The sequence below is a fragment of the Drosophila virilis genome, chromosome X, assembly GCF_030788295.1.
Source record: "Drosophila virilis strain 15010-1051.87 chromosome X, Dvir_AGI_RSII-ME, whole genome shotgun sequence".
Taxonomy (NCBI): Eukaryota; Metazoa; Arthropoda; class Insecta; order Diptera; family Drosophilidae; genus Drosophila; species Drosophila virilis.
In genome coordinates this window covers 19,570,810-19,592,050 of record NC_091543.1, presented here as the reverse complement: position 1 = coordinate 19,592,050, position 21,241 = coordinate 19,570,810, and the positions used below count along the sequence as shown (strand labels likewise).

Genomic DNA, 21,241 nt, shown 5'->3' with positions numbered 1-21,241 from the left:
CTCTTTTTTCAGTTACACTTACAATCACTTCCGTTTCCGGTTAGATGTGCTTGCTGCTGCAGCAGCTGTGTTATCATTTTCGAATTCAAATTTTGTTGTAAATCACTTGAGGCAATAGCAAAATGCCATCAGCTTGATACACAAAAACGCACACGCACACACACATAGAGACACACACACACATATGGCGACACATATGTATATAAACAACGCACTGTTGGAGCTGGTAATATCCTTGACTCACATGTGTAGGGTTATCCATTTTCAATGATTTGGCATTGCCTTTTTGCTCTACCTTTTTAGAAATGCGCAGAAAAACAAAATAAATAAAAAATTGTACAATAGGGTATGTGCACGTTGTGCTTACCGTACATTTGGCATACGCACTAAGATATATTCAGCAGATTAGCTGGTCTGTAAGCTTGAGCATATTGTGTCCGATTGGTCCGAGTTGTAATACTTAAATTAATATATACCTATCTATAATACATGCATATTTATATATTAAGTATATTCCATTATATATATAATATAATTTTATAATTTATTTAATATAAAAAATAGAATTAATTTTCAAATCGTAAAAAATATATTGATCATATTTGTATAGGGTATTTGCTAGCTATCACTTTTGATTTATATTTTCTGTATCTTTTGGTTTTTTTTGCTTATTTTGTGCTGTGTTTTTTCCTTTGACCTGCAGGTTTTCCTATTGGGTTTCTTCAAAGATTCTACCGTGCCGTACGTAAATGGCTTTGTTGTTATTCCTTTCAGCTGTGCCCTCCTAGTCCCATCGCCCCCGCTGCGCACCCTTTGATTCTACGACTTTGTTGTTTTGCTCAATATGGGGCTATGAACGGTGCCGTAGGGTGGGGCTAGCCTCAAAATATCTGTAACGCGTAACGCGTGTTTTTTGTTATTGGCATTTCTTTTGCGGCCAAATGCTCTGCCCCCTCCTACCCCACGCAGCACGCAGCAGTTAACCCCAGCACATGGAATTTGGGTGTGCGTGCGTGTGCGTGTGTGTGTGTGTGTTAGTTACAAATTGAATTTATCGTATTTGCTTTAAACGCCTTTATGCCCTTTTGTCCGTTAAACACTTGAAAATTCTTCGCCTGCATATTTATTATGCAGCTGGGGGCGTAACGCAAGGCGTGGCTCTTGTGCTGATTCTGGGCTGGTATGTTGCTGGTGCCAGCGATGGTCCTGTGCTTTAAGGCAACCACTTCACGGCGCTGCAAACGCCATGTGAAGACTATTATGTGATTTACTTCAACTTCAACATCACGTAGCGCACATATGAAGCGTGTGTCAGAAAATTGAAGTCGAGCCAGCAGCCTGACCCAGTGGCGAGTGTGAGGATATAAGTGTAAGGGAGCTTAGCGCTTAAATCATGATAACCACAGAAACAGCAGCAGCAGCAGCAGCAGCAGAAGCAGCAGTGCCAGTGGCAGCTACAAACGCCACATGACTTTCCGCAGCAGTAATTAGGAGATACATATTTGTAGAGCTTGGTACGTGCAGCCAGACAGCCAGTAAAGCCAGCACACTGCCAACCACCACCCTGAGACGCAGCAGCAGCAGCAACAGCACCATCACCACCACCAATACCACTGGCATAAATACTCGCAAGATTGCAGCCGGATATCTTGTGTACGAGGCATTCCAAGCTGCCAGCGAGCCAACAAGCCAAAGCTAAGAAGCGGAGTTGGCCAGCAATTTGCTATTACTTATCTTGCTTATTGTTCTGTGAGTGTGTGTGTGCGTGTTTGCGTTCGTGTGTGCGTGTTTGCGTGCGTGTGTGTGTGCATTTGCTTATGCCGCCTGCGTTCCAATCACCCACTGGGCGTGTGTTGACTAAAAAAGAAGAACTAGCCCACACCAAGTTTGAATGGTAGGGCAGAGTGATGTGGAGGATGGTAGGGCGCGTATATGACAAATTTGTGCTTGGCTCAGTTGGTAAGTATCAGCAGCAACAAGAACTGAAACAAGCTGGAATGACGGCAACCGATAATGTGCGAATAGCAGACACCCTGTACAAAGATAATCAGAACCTTAATTGGCTTACGATTTTGCATGCCACGACTAAAGGTAACAAAATCATCGTCATTGCTATAGATAGTATTTAATTGGGGCGCAACTATCGAGAGACAGTCAAACCAAAAATATCTGCCTCAACTGTCCTGGCATAAGAACAGCTTTTACAGGGCATTCAGTGTATGCACAAGTATTTCCGCATTTATATTTCCATTTTTGCTCAAGAAAAACGCTGTAATTGACGTGTGAGCTCATCAAAGGCAAATACCTATGTAGACGTTAAACGAATTTGAATTTAATGTCAAAGGTGAAAACCTCCCCAAATAAGAATGCCCATTTATTAACCAAGACAATTTAGGCATAGCAATTGCGTAGAATTGGCTAGAGTACATATAAAATACAAACAACAATGTTGTATAAACATTTTGAGTGCAACTACAAACACAGGAATTTTTCTATTGACAAATAATTTATATGTGTTTGCTTTACTTTAGATACTCTGCAATTTTTCAACTAATTTTTACTGTGTAAACTAATAATAGGAATCAAATAATATTCTGATGTAGAAAAAGGAACAGTTTAAGCTTAAAAGGTTTTCATTATGAAACTGACCAAGTTAAATAAATACCTAATACTATACAGACGCATACATGTATATATGTATAAAAAGTATGTATGGAATGAACTGAATTTAACTTAACTTATTTGAGAAGTTTTGGTGCTCGCAAATCTATAAGCATGTATTATTGTATGCTATACGTGCATATACATATGCATATATACACACGTATACGTATGTACATATGTGTGTGTGTATGCATGTTCTCTTCAAACACACAACGGATTTCCTTTCCAATGCACCGCAAATTGAATACACACTATTTTGTATCTATCGCCTTACTATACGAATCTCATGAGTTCAAGTAGGAACAGCACCGCAATGTGCTGCAATTACAAGTGTGTTTCCGTTCTAATTAGCGTCGTTTGTGTATTAATGAATGAATGTATGCATATATATATATATATATATATATATATATATATATATATATAGATATGCATATATATATATATAGATATGCATGCATTCATGTTTGTATGTATGTATGTTTGTATGCATGCATGTTTGTATGCATGTATGTTTGTATATATGTATGCATGTATATATGTATGAACGTATGTATGGAATTTTGTATGCATGCATTTCTGCATGTATGCATGTGTACATGTGTGTTTATATGTATGTCTGCATGTATGTATGTATGTATGAATGTATGTATGAATGTATATATGTATGTATGCATGCATGTATGTTTGTATGAATGCATTTATGCGTGTGTGCGTGTATTTGTTTATTCTTACATTTTTAAGTCCTTTAAATATGCATATACATATATGTAATATTGTACACATACATGTTTTCTTTTATCATACTCAGCAAAAATAAAAAGGAAAGGAAAAAAGGAATGAATAAATATGAAAGGATATTTCATTATTACCCTACTATACGATTCTCATGTGCATTTTTCATAACAAGTAAATAACCATGCGTATGTGTTGGAACTATGGGTAAGTGCATTTTTATAAATAGATTGGTACTTAAGTAAGAATCTATATCAAACACAATAATCACAATAATCTTAGCCATATACTTATTTTACATAAATATATAAATTGATGTTATTGTCGAAAATTTAAAAGAGGATTTTCCTTATAGACTCATTAGCCGACATAAATTAGCAGGGACGCAGCAAAAATTGGGCCCAAATTGAATGCAATTACACTCAACTTAATTAAAAGTTTGGCTGCATAAACAGAATTTGGAATTGCGCGACTAATGCAGCTAAAAGTTGAAATGGCAGTTCATGCATGTTTATAGTGTATGCCTAACAAAAAAAAAAAAAAAGGAAACCAAATGGAAATGTATGCAAAATGGTGAGCCAGAAGTATCATTCATATATGCGCCCGAAATTGAATATAGTCTAAAATATTGACGGAAAATGCCTTGGTTGGGGCGGAATACGAAGCACAAATATATGACGCTCAACAGCTAACGAGCTAAATTAAAAGCATTAAGCTGAAGATTATATCAATATTAGCGACACATAATTGTCTGATTAAGTAGATGCTATGCCATTTACAGCACCGCAATGCCAAACACAAGCCAAACACAAACAGACGCACACATGTAAGCCTATGGTGGTTGCGAGGCGTTTCGTTCGGCAACGTGTCGTATGCGTAACGTAATTGCCAGCTTTTCGATTCGCCTGTTGAGCAGACGAGGTAAGCGCTTGTCTGCCGACTGGCAAGGATTTTGCTTTGAAGGCCCGTTCACGTTGGCAATTAGCACGTGGCTTAGTTTTCTAACGCCTGCCGTTTGCCATCTGTTTATTGTGGAGCCATCAAAATGAAATGATTTGCCCGCAGGCTAGACGAGACCCAACCAGACCACCAGGCCACCAGATCTGGCAATACCATATGACAATATCAGTATGTGGGCTGACTTGTAGTTCAGTTGGAGATGCTCACAATTGAAATTTCAATTTATAGATGGCTTTGAGCTAATCACTGAGCTGGAAATTAATGCTGTCAATTGATCAATTGCAAGATGTAAGTGGTTGGCAAGCTGCTTGGCTCGATAGGCTCTATTTAATTTACAGTTGATTATAATCGGAGCAAGGCTCTCATAAATTCGTATATTTAGACACGCAGAAGTCTGACACATGCATATGTATATAGTCTGGAGCTCAGTCTTTCCAAGCATAATAAGTATGTCGCCTCAATTATAACTTCAAACATTTGTTTAGTCTAACGGACGAGCCCGGCATAGACTTGGGCCACTTAATTGAAAGCAATTTTCTCTTAGCTGCTGCGACTCAGCCTCTTATTCGTTCTTGTTGTTGTTGTTGCTGTTGTTGTCTTTATAAAAGCCCGAAAAGAAGTAGAACAACAAAAATAATAAGTTAACGTTTTAGGCGGCTTGGCAAGCACATGACCTTGTCCTTGCCATTGGCAAAATGGAAATTGCTCTGCGGCTCCCTCATTACAATTTAATGTCCTTTGTTTTGACTCCTCGCATTGCAGCAGGCTTAGTCAAGATTTAAATGAAATTATGTACTTAAATGACATGTTCAAACTTGCACACTCCTAACCTGCTTCGTCTTGTACCGTCTGCCGCCTGCCTGCCATCCGTCCCATGTCCTGTGTCCTGTCATTAAACAGGCACCCATTAAAACGCTTTTGGTTAATTAAAATGCCATTCGAGATGTCACCCATCTCCATACGAGAATATGGATAAGACTCCTTCAGGCATCGAGTAAATGCCTAACGCAAAGTATTCAGTATAATGTGCTAGATTCAGGATCGGTCGAGGCGTTCTCCGACTAGATTTATTTGAAAAGTAATTAATCAAGAAATCGCTTGTTTGATTTGGCTAAAGTTTAAAGGGCAGCTCTGAATTAAATGCCTCCGTCACGGCTTTTCAATTCCGCGATTAATGATTCACAAATACATGAGTATATATATATAGACCGAGACGGACGAATGCACTGTTAGGCAACTGATGTCGCAGATGTTTGAAGGCCGAAAAATCGAGCAAAAGAGGAATACAGAGATACATCAAATTTGGCTTGCAAACAAGCCTCCCAGTCCCTGTTTGCTATTCGGAAGCTTGCTTTTGTGAGAGGTAGAAGATATTTATCAAGCTTTCAGCTTGCTGGCACTTTCCGTTAAGGCTATGCGCTGGCTATCAGTCATCTATAAGTCACTCAATCAGTCAGTCAATATGGACGATCGCTTTTTAGCTTCAACGTTTAAAATCATATCAATATGAAAGCCCCTCTTGTAATAAGGAGGAGAATCGCACAGAAAAGCGATCGAAAAGAACTAATGGAATGCGAAGAGCAGAGTGAATAAGAGAGTAAGATAAGCCTGAAAGAGAGTGAGGGAGGCGGAGAGAGTAGGTGGGAAAGAGATTTGAATAGTTATGGTTAAGATGGAAAAAGAAAGAGAGGGAGAGAGAGGTATATATGTATACTTAAAAAGAAAAATAGATACCTAGACAAAAAGGTAGATGTGCAGATAGATTGATATATAGATAGAGGGAGAGATGGAGAGCGAGTTTGAGGAAAAGTAAGAGTATGAGCGCCAAAATTTTGTATCCGCAATGTAATAAATGTTATAATTTATTTTAATTTTGTCATTGTTAATCGAACTAAAGAGTTTTAGTTATACAAATATTGAAGTAAATTTAAGATGCAAATGATTGGTGTCTAGCTCTTATCTGGTCTGTAATCGTAGACACTCATTTGTACAACTTCATTATCCTTTCTCGTACACATTGACTAGATGAAGGATTCACAGAACGTTGAGCACAAATTAGCATTAATGCATTTGACCAATGATTGGGCAAACGATTGGCCCTTTTATAACTAAACTGCAATTCGCTTTAGGTTTGAGCAGCATAATTAAATATGAATTGAAATGCCTGGCGACGTGAGCATTTCACCGAACAGCTACCTATTATAATTCAACCTCTTCGGGTTTATCTGTCCGTTTTGTGGTGGGGCCACTTCGCAAGGTAATTTATACTGCACTCGCTGCACTTGGCAGCTTTTGGATAGATGTAATTAGAGCCTAGCCTGTTCGCATAACTCTTGTCGCTCCTCAAATGTCCGTGGTTGCACACAGTGCCACGTGAAATTGACTTGCAAGTCAAATGTTAAGCAATCCTAACTGCGTCACTGCCATATGTGACCGTGGCGGGAGTTGCATTCTATCTGTGCGATTGCGTGATACATATTGGATTTTGCTTTATGTAATCATTTTTATCATTTCCTAGGTTTCAATTTCTGCCCCATCTACAATCATAGGACTATGTGTTTTATAATTGAAAAATGAAATCCGGGATGTTGAAATTTATATCTGACTACGGTTTAAAAATAGTTGACCATAGTCGCTTGCATTTCGCAATCAACGGCAGAGTATCATATATTTAACACAGAACCCTACGCGGAATATGCAATTTCATTTGACGTAAGACAAAGGAATTGTTTACACTGCCCGATGAGCATTATGAAAGTCAAAATGAACTCGTGCCAGCGTTAATTGTATTTTGCTGGCAAGTCCGGTAACTGAGTGATTACTCCTAGGTGTGAGTGTGTTTGGGAGTGTGTGTGCGTGAGGTTGTGGGTGGGAGTGTGTGGGTGAGCTGACAGCAAATTAAACAGTTTTAATTACAATCAGGCACAGGCAGAAACATGAAAAGGGGCCTCATCAACAAGGTGTCTGCCCATGAATCCACTTAATGCACGTGTTGCACATACTACAAAATGTGGCATGTAATCCCCGCAGGTAAACACAGCTTCATGCTGAGCACACATCTGCGCGAATTGACAAGGCGTTTACGCCTAATGGAGCTCCGTAAAATCATCATCGTCAGGCTTCAACGTGGCGTTGAAGTATTTTTTCATTATCGATTCAAGTCTTCATCGAAACTGTTGAAATGACATTTCACCAGACTATTGTAATATTCGAAATTATATATTGCAAGGACAAAGGACGAGAGGGCTTAAAAAATTTCTGTAAAGTCAATAATATTTCTTTTTAATAAGGAGTTTGCCATGTTGTGTAAATACAAATGATAGGATAGAAAAGGAATGTTCACTACACGAAGATTCCTTTTCGACTGTTGTTCCTTCGGGTTACTTCTACTGTAGCCCTGTTGTTGCCGACATCATAAAATGGGGAGTATAATGGGAATATAATCGCGATAATTATTAATTCCAATGTCGTCGATGGAGATGTTCTAGGTTTACGTCCTAGTTTCGGTTTTAAGTACTTAATATTATTTTGCAAGCTAAAACTTACAAGTGGCTGCTGTTTCTGCAAGATTTCTTATACATTCTTAATAGCAATCCCGAATTGATTATACCCCAAAAAATCAATATATAAAATAAATTTCAATTGAAATATATATTTAACATAGGCTGCAACATATCATTTGGGCAATTAGGGGCTTAGCTACGTGACCAATGGCAATTTAATGTGCCCTAAGCAAGCCGAGAACCATTTGCCAGCACCATTAAAAGGCATTGAAAACACACATTAAAACGATTACAGATAAAGAATCCCTCAATTAAATCAAAATATGTTTGCAACAATCGGTAGGAACCAATACAACTAAGAGTAAGTGTATTTACAAGTGCTTTCAATTAAATTGGCATTTGCGCGGCGCTCCTCTAATTAAATGCACACTAAGTAAACAGCCGTCAGATAAAACGCAAAGAAATTTCATTTTATAAGTTCCGACTATTAAATACCTTTGATAAAATATTTGAATAAACTGTTGAAATCAAATTTCATAAATTAGCTTTTCCTTCATAGTCAGAAACAGTAGAAATGTATCCTTGTTTGTAAAGTAAAGCTATCAATAGCATCGATTGCTCTAAAACTATCGATGGTGGACTCTATCGATAGTAAAGTATTACTGAACTGATCAAAAGAATTTCACGTTTATATTTTATGTTAAGCTTCTTAGATTTGCGAATCGAACGAAACAACTCCCGCCACTCCATATAGGGTAAATATACTCATCCCACACATTCACAACAATAATATGCTCGTTTTTGATATTGTACAGGGTATTAATACAATTGAATATCGACACGAAGCCAAGCATTTGGCATTTTAAAAATCATTTAAATGACAGCGCTAATTGCTAATGGCCAACAATATAATGGGCTTAGGTGTATGCGTCAATTGGCCAGACCGATTCCACAGCCACAGATCCAGCTGAAAGACCATTCAATGCTGTGATAATAAACAAAGCGAATGCCCCCCGCCTTCTATTTACGTGTGTTAAATGCCCTGGCCTAGTGGGCTTTGCCATTAGCTGTGACGAATTGCATTTCCCAATGAGAAAAGTCTGGATAAAAAATAAAAAATATGAATGCCGTTCCTAAGAGGGATCTTATGCGCAAAATAGGCGTTCGACATGTAAATGCAAATTATATATATATGCGCATGTGTATACAACACACACGCACACACACACAATTCATACTTAACGAGAAAGAAAGGCCATCTTCGGCACGCCGAAGACCTTGTACCCTTGCAGACCCAACCTTTTCACAATGCTTATAGTGCATTGCCCGTATCTAAGAAGCACAGGTAAAATAGTTAATTCCGAGATTGGTCAAGATATCTTGATAAACAAAAAAGGTTTTTAATCAAAAACCTAGTTTTCGACCGATCGTTCCTGTAGCAGCTATAAGATATAGAGGTCCGATTTTATTAGGATTTTGCATATATATGAGGGGTATAGTAAAACTAATAAATGCCGAATTTGTTCAAACAAAATGTTTTTTCATACAACAACTTAATTCTCGATCGATCGTTCCAATGGCAGCCATAAAAAGTCAGACGGACAGACGGACAGACGGACATGGCTATATCGACTCGGCTATTGATGCTGATCAAGAAAATATACACTTTACGGGATCGGAGATGTCTCTTTCTATGTGTTACACCTTCTGCAAGGGTATAAAATTGACTGCGCTATTAAAATGTTAACTATCCGCCCTTGATGGTATGTTGTACATAGACTATTATGTATAAATATAGGTCTGAATATGAATTAAAATAAATATATGAGAAATATGTTGCATATGTACATAACTAGACCTTTGTACATTTCGTAGAGAACATTTTATTTCGGTTGAAATTTTAAAACTACATAAAAATATGGAATTTAATTTAAGTGCATTCATATTATACGAAAGTCCCATGCAAAACATTCAAATGCACCAACAAAATCCCATCCTGGCAACTGGCCACAAACTTGTGTGTGCGTGTGAGTGTGTGTGTGGTTATGCGCGTTTGTGTGGGCGAGGGTGTGCAATGCTTTGCCTTTTTCCTTATTTTCCACATAACACGAGAGTAGTTGGCAAAGTTTGGCACTAGCCCAAATTGATGATATAAAAATGTTGGTGAATTGGCAGAGAAAGAGATGTGAAATGCGCACTCACACTCACTCACACAGGCAGACACACGCACACAGACGCAAAAAAATGGCTTCTGAAAGTGCATAGCCATGGCAACGTTTTCATTGCTCATTGGCCATTCAGTGTGCTAACTTGATTTAGTCTACATTCGGCAGCTGCCTCAGAACCACGCCCCGACCCACTAACCAGGCCGTTGCCACACCCATAGCCATTTCCAGATTCAGTTTTGTCTTCTCCTTTTCAGCTACAGCTGCAGGCCGCACTTTCATTTAGCTCTGTCTTAAATTGTAGCTCTGCTGCGAGCCTTGCTCTAGCCCAGCCTGCTGCGTACTTACACACTCACACACACACACACACACACACACTCACACACTCGCACACTAGCAGAGACAATCGCACACGCTTTTAGCTGTGCTACATAAAAAGTTCTATGCGGACAGAAGGCAAACGGGCAGAGGCAGGGGAACGCAGCTGCAAATTTGTCGTAAATATTAAAATTTTTCATACGTTTATGCAAATTTACTTTCGACAACTTCACTTCCTGTCGTCGCCATTTTCACCGGCGTCCTCATTGTCCTGCGTCTTCCTCGCTGTCTCCCTTTCAGTATTTCCTTCGTCGTTCGCCAACGCTGGCTTCCGTAATGAGGCAGCCCTTGCAGGCGTCTCGACTGCTTTCTACGGCGCTGTTTAAACACTTAGCCATGTTGGCATCTCTGTGTGTATGTGTGTGTGTTTGTCAACTGAGTTGTGAGGGGACGCCTCTTTTTTTATGAAAATTTATTAAGTTGAAATTACATTTCAAATAATTTTCATATTATTGTAATGCATGACAGAAAATAACATACATTTATTTACACAGACCAAACACACACACACACGCACACACACATTTATGTAACTACATATATGTATGTGTCTATGACAAGTAGCACACACCCATACACTCTCACACACCCTACTGCCTATGGGCGTGTTACAGGCATTTCGTAATAGCCGTGTAATATTTATGTAAATATGTAACTGTTGCCTACCTCGTCCTTTATCCTGCGTCCTGCATCCTACGTACCTCTGCGCTCGTCTGCTGTCAGTCAAAGCCTCTTTGGCACTTGCTTATTTATTCATTTGCATGAAATGTTTTTACAAAGATTTTGATTTCATTTCTGCTCACAATCTGTGTGAGTAGAAATAACAAAATACATGAATGCCTAGCTACTTACGACACGCCGAACTCCTGATACCCTTGCTTGCAAATCAACGCAATATATATCATTATATACTATAGCTAAATATTTGTCCAAAACATAAATCTTTTCTTCCGAATGGAAGCATTTGTTCTACTTGAGAGTTATGTGTTAAATTAATTAAACTTAACATAAGTTTATTTTGCAAGGCAGAAATATCTGAAACTGTGGCGTTACACAATTTCAGTCAAAGTAAAAATAGCCTATAATATAATAGTAAAATGTAATTGAGACATTTTTTATTCAGATCAAGGCGGCTGAAGGGTTCGAACCCAAAGTTCCTCTTTAATATTTACCCTGGCAGAAACTTTCAAGTGTATCAGTTTGAAAAAAATAACAGCCATTTTAGTTTTACCCGGAACACATTGCAAATCAGTAAGAAGGGTATTCTCTTTTTGTGCAAAGGTGTGTTACAGAACCATAAAGTTTAAATATTCTTGACCAGAATCAATAGCCACGTTCGTCTGTCTCCCGTCCGTCTATCCGTATGTATGGGCGCGTCGATCTCAAAATCTAAAGGAGCTCGAGACTGAAATTTTAAGCGCCCTTCTAGTGGCCGCGCAGCAAAAGTTTGTTTCCGCTAATCGATCGCTTGCCCGGTTTCCACGCAATTGATAACAAATGCGTTTTTTTTTTGAGCAAATGTCACACCAATTTTGGCATGTATCGACTTGCCAGAGCAGTAATATACATTTTTTGGTTGGAAAGGAGTTGCTGGTATGCCTGTCGAATAGAGGCGATAGCAGGAAGACTCGGGCACGAATTTATTTTTATAACAGATTAAGCAAATGAGCTGAATTTTGTTTAGGTAGAAGAAGGTTCCGGGCATCGCCTAGTCGGTAACTTTCGACTAGAACATATTACCTTTTTATTTAATTTTTCTTGGCATATATCAAATGATATTGCATTAAGTTAAGTCCTTCAACTTGGCGCTAAATATATGTAGTTCTTAGCATTATAAGATAATTTCAATGAATTAGTATGCATGCAAATATTTTAGAACGTACAGAATTCTGTTTTTCAAAGTTGTAAGAACTTTAAGGAATCTAAGCTCGACCTTAGCGCCAGAAATTGAACAGCAGAGCGAGTCTTTCAAGCATAATCAAAATTATTTAATATATTAAGATATCGTGTTGTGAATATTAAAAACGAGCATAGAACTTAAATCAAATCAAATGTTAATTTTTTAATTTATTTACACCATTTTCTCTTTTTAAATTGTGCTCATTAAAGTTAACTATAAGCCCAAGTCAAGCAGTAAATACGAAAACAAAAATTTAAATAAAAGAGCGAAATGATTTTTAAATTAAAACTGCTGGTTGCAGGTTCTGGTTGCACTTAACGGCAAATACAAATTAATTAGCGATATTTCAAGCAGCGAAAATTTAAGTCAAATATTTATTGGCACTTTAAATGCATTTTAAATGCGACATGGGAAATTGCATTTTCCCCTTTTGCCGATTGGAGCCCAATAAAAAATAACAGAAAAAAATGTTTATAAAGCTCTAGCTGACAATGCTCGACTAGGCAATACCCTGGGCTCTATAAAGAGTTAAAATATTGAATAGCTACTTTATAAACATTTGCAAAGCAAAGCTTTGTGGAAAAGAGGTTGAATGAAAATTGATGGCATTCACAGGTAACTTTGCCTTCTGTTGCTCGATCCTTATCAAGCGCTTAGCAATTATTTTGAGAATTTTACAGGGTATTTGCAATGACAAAAATATCGAACGAAGAATCAGATACCGTTGCTTGCATAAAGCTGTATTTAAAATGTTCAGCACGATGCAATGGGGCACACACTGTAGAGTCAACAGCAACGCCTATGCCCACGCCCACGCCTCCCCGCCGCCCACTTTAACGCCCACATACAAAAGCCACGTTCCCACGAACGCACGTTCGCAACAGTCTGATTGTGGAAGGGGGTCGCAAAGTTTTGCATTGTGTGCGCCCACATTGCGCATACGCAGCGTTGCCTTCGCAGCATTTGCACTTTTTGTTGCTGCCCTCCTCCCTCTCACAGAATAAAATCAGCGACTGCTGTTGTTGCTGTTATTTTTGCTGCAGTGGTCGTGTATTGGTTTGTTTTGTGTTTGCTTTTGCTGGCTGACACTGTTAAGGTTGCCGGACAAGTGTTGCATACCAAATGCGCCAAGGGATCTGCGGGCAGTGTCCAGGAAGCGCTCGCAAGTTGTTGGCTAGTTGGCCGGCTGGCCAGGCTTGTTCAGACACTGCATTGTTGTAGCTGCTCTGGCTATGGCATTTATCACACGTAGCATGCCCTTAAAAGCCCCCCTTCTCACACCACTCCACTTCACACTCTTGCCACGCACTGCCAGCTAGCGCAATATCTATTGTGTAATATTTGCGTGGCATTGCACGAAACTTTTGCCGAATTGCCAAGCTCTGAGGTCTGAGGCTGGCTTCTACCTGCTGCCGCTGGGTTGTCGTTGCCGCTTGCCGTTGCCCGTTGTTATTCCTGTTTCTATTATTGTTTTCGGAGCTACAAACACATGCAGTTGCATAATTATATAGTTGATTATTCTAACAGCAATCGCGAAATGTTTTTATTGTGCGCTACAACAAAGAAATGTTGCATACTTTTTGGCTGAAATGAATACTTTAAACATTGAATACTAATTGAATATTCCACAGACAGTTGCAGTAATTAAACTATACTAAGTATACTAAAGTGTGCGCGAAATTTAAATAAGAATATCCTAGTTGGTATATTCTGCCCATGACAACATCTCAGACTGCTCTTCCTTAGCCTTGGCAAGCCAAATTCCTGTAGCAGCAAGTCCTCATGCTAGTCGCTTGGACACCTAAAACTAAGCTCACGTCAATCGTTTAAAAGTCATAGATTTCGCTCTGCCAGTTACGCCTCATCTTCAATCAATGGGCATATGGATGCCAGTTGTTGTTGCAACGCTTGCGACAGCTTCTTCGTGCAGCACACAGACACACCATGGTGCCGGGGCGGGGACAATGGGGCATGGTTTGCTGGCAGCAAACGCTAGGCGGGCAGCGTATGCATTAGCTTCGCCTGCCACAAAATTACATTTCACGCACACGCACTAACCAAAGGGCAAAAGGCAGGGGAAATTCGCTTTGGCTGCCGCAAAAATTATTAAAATAAAAAAAAGATAGATATATATTTATATATGCACACATATATGTACGGATCTAAGTGTGTACGCACACCAGCACAAATGGGGCGAGAACAGAATTGTGCACTTATATTGAATTTTAAGCTGTTGGCGATAAAAGCGGATGGATTTGAGCCACCACCCGCTGCCTCCCAACAGCTGCCAGACTGCCTGGGTGGGCTCTGGCTGGCTGCTTGATTATCTAGGAGCGAACCGCCTGCCCAGCGCCTTTCCATAAGGCCTGCTTTCACCTTGCCTGTGTTTATTTGCCAACATGTGGCAAAATTATTTCCGCTCAAAAATCCACTTCCTGCTCATTTTATGTCTTCGCCGCATTCGCTGTTTCTCGGTTATTTTGTTTTGCTCCTTTATGTTTTTTTTTCTTTTTTGTTTTAAGTAAATTGGAAAAAATTGCTCTTAAAATAAATCAGAGATTGGCAGATTTTATACTGGCTTGGGCACAGTTGATGCCTGCCGCTGACAATGAAGAGGTCCCAAATGCACAAAAGCCAACTGCTCAAATGCCAAAAAGAAAAAACAATAACAAAAACAAGCACAACAAAAATAACTGAAAAAGGCAACAGTACGTGATGGTGGATCCTGCTCCTGTCACATTGTCACAGAATTCAATAAAGTTTCACTTTGAAATTTTCAATGCTCCCGCATGTAGTGGTTAAATGCGTGTATGTGAATGTGTGTGTGTGTGTGTGCGTGTGTGTGTTGTGCGCGTCTACCCACACACACACACACACACACACACACACACACACACGCACGCACCTGTTGATGAAACAAAAATAAAATGAAATTAAATAAAAGAACGTCGAGCGCGAGCAACTTTTAGCGCTTAGCCAAAGACCGTGGAACCTGGGCCCAGCCGCCTTCCTAGTCGCCCCCAGCAATAATCCCATCGACCCCACTCTCCTTTACAACAATTTCTGTCCATCAGTCGACCCTTGCGTGGGTTTTCTCTGTACACACATCACCTACAATTAAAATGTGAAATCCGAGAATTGCAGCTATGTTTGCATATATCTCATGCAATGTCAATTCACGCGCGCGCATATATGTGTGTGTGTGCGTGTGCGTGTGTGTGTGTGTGGGTGTGTGGGTGTGCGCGTGTGTTTTATAATTAAACCTCACTTGTGCCACAAGGCAGTCGCCAGCCGGCCGTAACACTCAGCGAGAATGCAAGCCACGAGCATAACAACTGTACCCATTCGCATTGATAAGGGGTAAGGCTGTTCCCACATCTGACACTCTGTACCCAGTATTGTCTCTCTTAGACGCGCTCTTAACTGGCACCAGGCAAGTACTCTACACCGAAATATCTGTGCCTAGTGGCACAGTTATGAGCAAAGTTTTTGCACATTGCGTAAAAGCCAAGAAATATTAAATTAAATGTTTTAGTTATACATATATCAAATTATTTCAAAGCTATAAAATTGAGTTAAAATAACTTACTTTATGATCGTTTTTTAAGTTTGTGAGCTGTTTGTTTATTTGAATTACTTCTTTATATAGATAATATAAGTATAAATGCTTGAAGAGTCTTAGTTATCACAATGTCTGTAGCTAACTAAGCTAATGTCGACCAGACAGCAGTTGAGAACAGATTTCCCCATTGGGAACAGTGCCTTGTGCTGTGCCCAATCATGCCCCTCAGGGGTCTATCAGCCTTTTACTGGTCCGTATTATTCGAAAGCTTTGGCATCTAAAATAATTAGATTAGGCAGCACAATTTTGGAAACACGTAGCGCGACGTTGGACACGGAAATTCTATTTTGGTGGAACCACCTATGAAGTTAGTCAGAATTTGGCATCGACTTATCGATCGCCTTATCGAACGTGTTTTTTTGCATGTATCATGGTATATGGGGAAAACCTCTCCAGACAATCTTATGTCTTTCGTGGCTCTGATAGCAAGCCCATAAGCTAGCTAATTCACTTTGTTTGCCACTCCCGGAATGTTATCTGGCTTTCAGTGCGGCACGTCACGTTAAAATTAAAAGGTATAAACAAATTGCGCTGCGGTTTTTTGTTGTTTTCCCAATTGAAACGAACATTGCATATGTGCTCATGATTATTATAAGTCGCTGGCACCAATAATAAATTTTACAAGAATTTCGATTGGTTTAGGCTAATGCTTTCTTTTTTTATTTATTCGTTTTTTCTATCTCAGCTCGTTTCTTAGTCAGTTCGGTGGAAAGAGACGTTTAGTTAGGCCCAAATCTGGTCAGTTTCTTATTTGATCTCTATATATAAAACTGTTTGTCCTGACTGACAGACTGACTGACAGAATGATTGGTGATCAACGCACAGCCCCAACCGAAAGAGCTAGGAAGCTGAGATTTTCACTGTGATGAAGGTGCACGTTAAGACGCTGTTTCGGGAAATTCCAACCGCAAGTATGGAAAAATTGTTAAAATCGTTTATATGAAACTTTGTGTTAACCATCCGATCAGCCTTAAACTCAATTTCAAATTTATTTGAGGGGTGTTTCACAGTTTTCCGATAATTTATTTCTCCTTGGTTTATAATAATAATTTAATTTATTTCTCCTTGGATTTAGGGGTGACGTTTCGTGATTAAATTAATTTCCAAGTATCCATAAGAAAAATCATTCAAATACTTTTTTGGTGTCGTTTTAATGAATACATATTTCAACAATTTAGAAAATTCCACCCGCAACTGTGGTAATTTGGCGGAAAACGTTTGTATGAAAGTTGTTCGTTTACCTTCCGAGCAGTCTCGAAATCATTTTCAAAGCTTTCTGAGAATATTTATCTTATACGTGCCGCGGGCAAGGCCGGGCTATACCCGCTAGTAATAAAATAGTAAAATAATAGTATAAAATAAAATATATCAAATCGGGCATTTTATTTTTAGCATTGAAAACAGTAAGATAATTTTACTGTTGCCATTTATCAACTTTGCGGTCTCGAAACACTCAAATTGCAGCATGAAACGATGCGTAATTGACTTTGTTTTATTTGTTTTTTTTTTTCGTTATTATTGTGTACCATAACAATAGACGTATTAATTACACGCGCTTGATTACACTTACCAACAGGAATTAAATCAGCGCAAGTGTAGAGTTTTTTTCACCAACACCCTTTCATTTGTGAAGTCTTAAAGAACAGGTTACTTTTTCGTAAACAAAATATGTATTGCTTTGTGTTTCGGTTCGGCAACTGCTTTGGCTCAAGGTTCAATTCCTGCCAAAAAAAAAAAAAAATGTAGTTTCCGGCTTGAACCGGTTCGTTTAATTAAAACATCGCAAGTGCTGATTATTATTCAAAACCCTTTCCTTTATGTGCTTTTAACTAAAACATTTTATTTTGATGTGAGTAAAATGTGTGTTGGTTCGGGTTAAGGTTCAGTTGTTGTACGAGCAACTGATTTGGCTTCCTGGGAAAAAGCAAAGTGTAGTTCTTGGCTTTAACCGGTTCAGTTAGTTATAACAGCGCAAGTATAGCAAATGTTACTAAGTCCTTTTCTTTCGTGTACTCTTAAAGAAAACAAACCTTTTTTTTTTTGTAAGGAATATTTATTTTGGTTCGTTTCCTTGCAAAAAGCTCTTTGAACTTCCAAGCTTGAACCGGTTTGGTTAAGAGCAGGTTTGCTGCCTTGATAAAAATCACATTAAACCTGCCGATGTTTTAGCTAAATAAGCTTCTACTTAATAGCTTCTAAGCTGTTACCCTATACACTATAAGGGCAGCTTGTAGTCTAATATAGTTGGAATAAAATGAGTTTAGTTTAAATATTGATTGGCAAGCTTAATTTTAAATATTTATTTCGCTTCTATAAACTATTGTTACGCATAAGTGAATTATTTAGAGTTTAACAGCGTGAATGGAACACAAATAAATATTTGTCTATTCAAGCCCCAAATACGCTGGCTTCGCAATAATGCAAGCTGCTTACCCGATTAGCTGCGAATTGTTCGAAATTTAAATTAGCATATGTTTAATTCACGATAACATTCCCAATATTCCCCGAATAAAAACTCTATTATTTGCTTTGGTTTTACAATATGTATTTATTTTGATATACGTTTACATGAAATTTTACTTGGTTGGAATTTTTATAAAGTTTGTGTAATACTTCTTATTATTTTAATTTTTTTTTTTTTGTTCGCTTTAGTTTTTTTTTTCTTTCGTTTGTTGTTTTTTTTTTTTTGTTTGTTATTTTTTGGGAATAGATTGAAGATAAATTGTAGATATATGCGAAATGTAAATAGAAATTGTATTCAATGCCCAATTAAGGGCATAGTTAATTTAATAAAACCTATTCCAAGGACCAAATTCGTCGTGTGCGAAACCTTCCCGATTCGGTCCGTGCTTGTCCTTGCCCCCACCATGTTTTCCATGCTTGCCATGTTTGCCGTGCTTTCCGTGCTTTCCGTGCTTGCCATGCTTCTCGTGTCTGCCGTGTTTCTCGTGATTGCCGTGCTTGTGATGCCCAGATTTCGAAGTATCGCGAGATGGACTCACCGGACGCTCAGCTGATTTGCCATCCTTGCAAGGGGACCGCGAGCGTGAGCGGCTGGGGCGACCGCAGGGCGGTGGGCCAAAAGCTGGTGGTCCAGGTGGGCCAGCTGGTGGGCCAAAATGAGGACCATGGTGTGGCCAATGATGTGGCCCATGATGCCGTCCAGGATGCGGTCCATGATGTGGCCCATGATGTCTTCCATGGTGTGGGCCATGATGCGGGCCATGATGCGGGCCATGATATGGTCCGTGATGCGGACCATGATGCGGACCGTGGTGTGGCCAATGATGAGGGCCACGATGGTGACCGTGTCCATGTCGAAGACCCCGTTCCTTGTCGCTGCCAGAACTGGAACTGGAGCTGGAGCCAGAACTGGAACTGGAGCTAGAGCTGGAGCTCGAACTGGAGCTAGAGCGATTCACTCGACGCTCATGGTGACGACCCTTGTGGCCATGTCCGTGTCCGTGTCCGGATCGCTTGTGTCCAATGCTGTGATGTCCACCACCTCTGCCGCGCGAAACCGAACGCGACCTAGATCTCGATCGGTTTCTCGGCCATGCCGTGCTCGTCTCCAGGGCCCACGGCAGGCCGCCGTTCCGAAAAAACTGCTGGTGTTCCCACACGGGCCAGGGGCAACCACCGAAGCCGCCACGCGCCATAAAATGATGTGGTCCGAAGTGATGCGGTCCAAAATGATGCGGTCCAAAATGATGCGGTCCGAAGTGATGTGGACCAAGACCGTGCCTATGGCCATGATGTCCATGCCGGCGCCAGCGGTCATCGGAGCGGCTGTGCGAACGAGATCTGGAACGATCTCTGCGGCCATGATGATGACCATGGCGTCCAGCCCACTTGCGGCCCCAGCCATGGCAGCCATGGCGGCCAAAGTTATGGTCCGAGCCGGAGCCCGAGCTACTCGACGAGCTGGACGAGGAGCTCGATGAGCTCGAGGAGCTGGACGTGGAGCTGACGCTGTTAGAGCGCGTACGTGGCTGCTCATTCTGCTCATTCTGCTCCATGTTCTGGTTGGACTGCTGAACCTGCTGCTCCTTTTGCTGCTTCTTGGCCTTCTTGTTCTGCTTCTTCTGCTGCTTCTTCAGCTTCTTGGCCTCCTTGACCTGAGCTCTTTGGTCCTTGGCCCGTTCGGCAGCCAGCTGATCCATGGCTTGCTGCAGCATGCGCTGCGCCTTATACGCCTTCTTGATGGCCTTCTTGATGAGCTTGCCGCTCTTCTGCACAGGCGCTTGCGAGGATTGGGGCTGCTCTGCCACATCCTCGAAGTCAATGTCGCAATCTACGACCTCAGCCGGCTCGTCCAGCAGCGTCTCACTGCGCTTAGCTAACTCTGCCATTGTAAATAATTTTTTGCTGCCTTTATCCTTTCGAATTGTGTCAAACTTTATAAACAATATTCAATTGTAATTTTTTCTGCGATTTGTTATTGTATTTTATGCCCTTTCTCTTGCTGCCTCTTTCTCTCTTTGGCTGCTCTACAAAGCTCCAAGCTTCTAACTGATGATGGACGCTAGCCGGCCGGCAACTTTTATACGCGGCGTTCAACGTTTGTAAACGTTTAACGCTGGCAGCGACGCAACGTCAGCGAGAGAGAGACGGAGATACAAAGATATATATAAATATAGACAGAGAGAGTGCGAGAGCGAGAGAGCACGAGAGCGGGCACGCTTGACTGACATTGGAGCAGTTAATGCGTCGCAGCAAAAACATGAGAGCTGCAGCCGATAAAAATAGCCCGCTCCACACACACATACACACACACACACACACATAATACTTATTTGTACACACATATGCACACGCATGCACGCACACTCGTCCGCTTATATATACCCTACATATGTTTGTTTGTATATAGGCGCCTTTTGGTTTGTTTTGTTTTCAATTTCACAACATGGTGAAATATATTCATCTGCGCTGGAGCGATACAATGAATCAGCAATGGGAAATGGTTTCCTATTCTGATGAAATCGCCTTCAAACGTTTCTTAAATCTAGAATATTCCCTACTAAAGAAAAGTAAATAGAAGTCAAATGGATCTAGGCTTTGTTTCAATTTACATAGCATGCATAATTCACTTGGAATGACCCTATCAACATAATGCTCCACAGCTCAGAATGTTAAGCTGTTCATGCATTAGTCGAACTGGTTCATAGTCAAGTTCATACAGTTACATTGGTTCATAATCATGTATATATATATGTAATCTGCCAATCAACAAAATGCTCCACAGCCCAACAAATACTTTGTTTATGGGGCTATTCATGCACAAGTCAATTTTGGATTATATTGTTTCCAT

At 40.1% G+C, this 21,241-nt stretch overlaps 1 protein-coding gene and 1 long non-coding RNA gene across 3 annotated transcripts in view; one reads left to right on the top strand and one right to left on the bottom strand.

Annotated features, from left to right (window-relative positions):
* LOC116652011 (uncharacterized) overlaps positions 1–5,383 on the top strand; it is a 132,692-nt gene extending 127,309 nt beyond the window's left edge. For both annotated transcript variants that reach the window (XR_004305020.2, XR_004305021.2), the window contains exon 5: positions 3,476–5,383. This is a non-coding gene — a long non-coding RNA (uncharacterized lncRNA). The remainder of the gene's footprint in view (positions 1–3,475) is intronic.
* Positions 5,384–18,455: 13,072 nt separating this feature from the next.
* LOC6631586 (hornerin) lies at positions 18,456–20,472 on the bottom strand. Its single transcript, XM_002055660.4, has one exon. The coding sequence runs from the start codon at positions 20,277–20,279 to the stop codon at positions 18,714–18,716; it is 1,566 nt and encodes a 521-aa protein (XP_002055696.1). The 5' UTR covers positions 20,280–20,472; the 3' UTR covers positions 18,456–18,713.
* Positions 20,473–21,241: the final 769 nt, after the last annotated feature.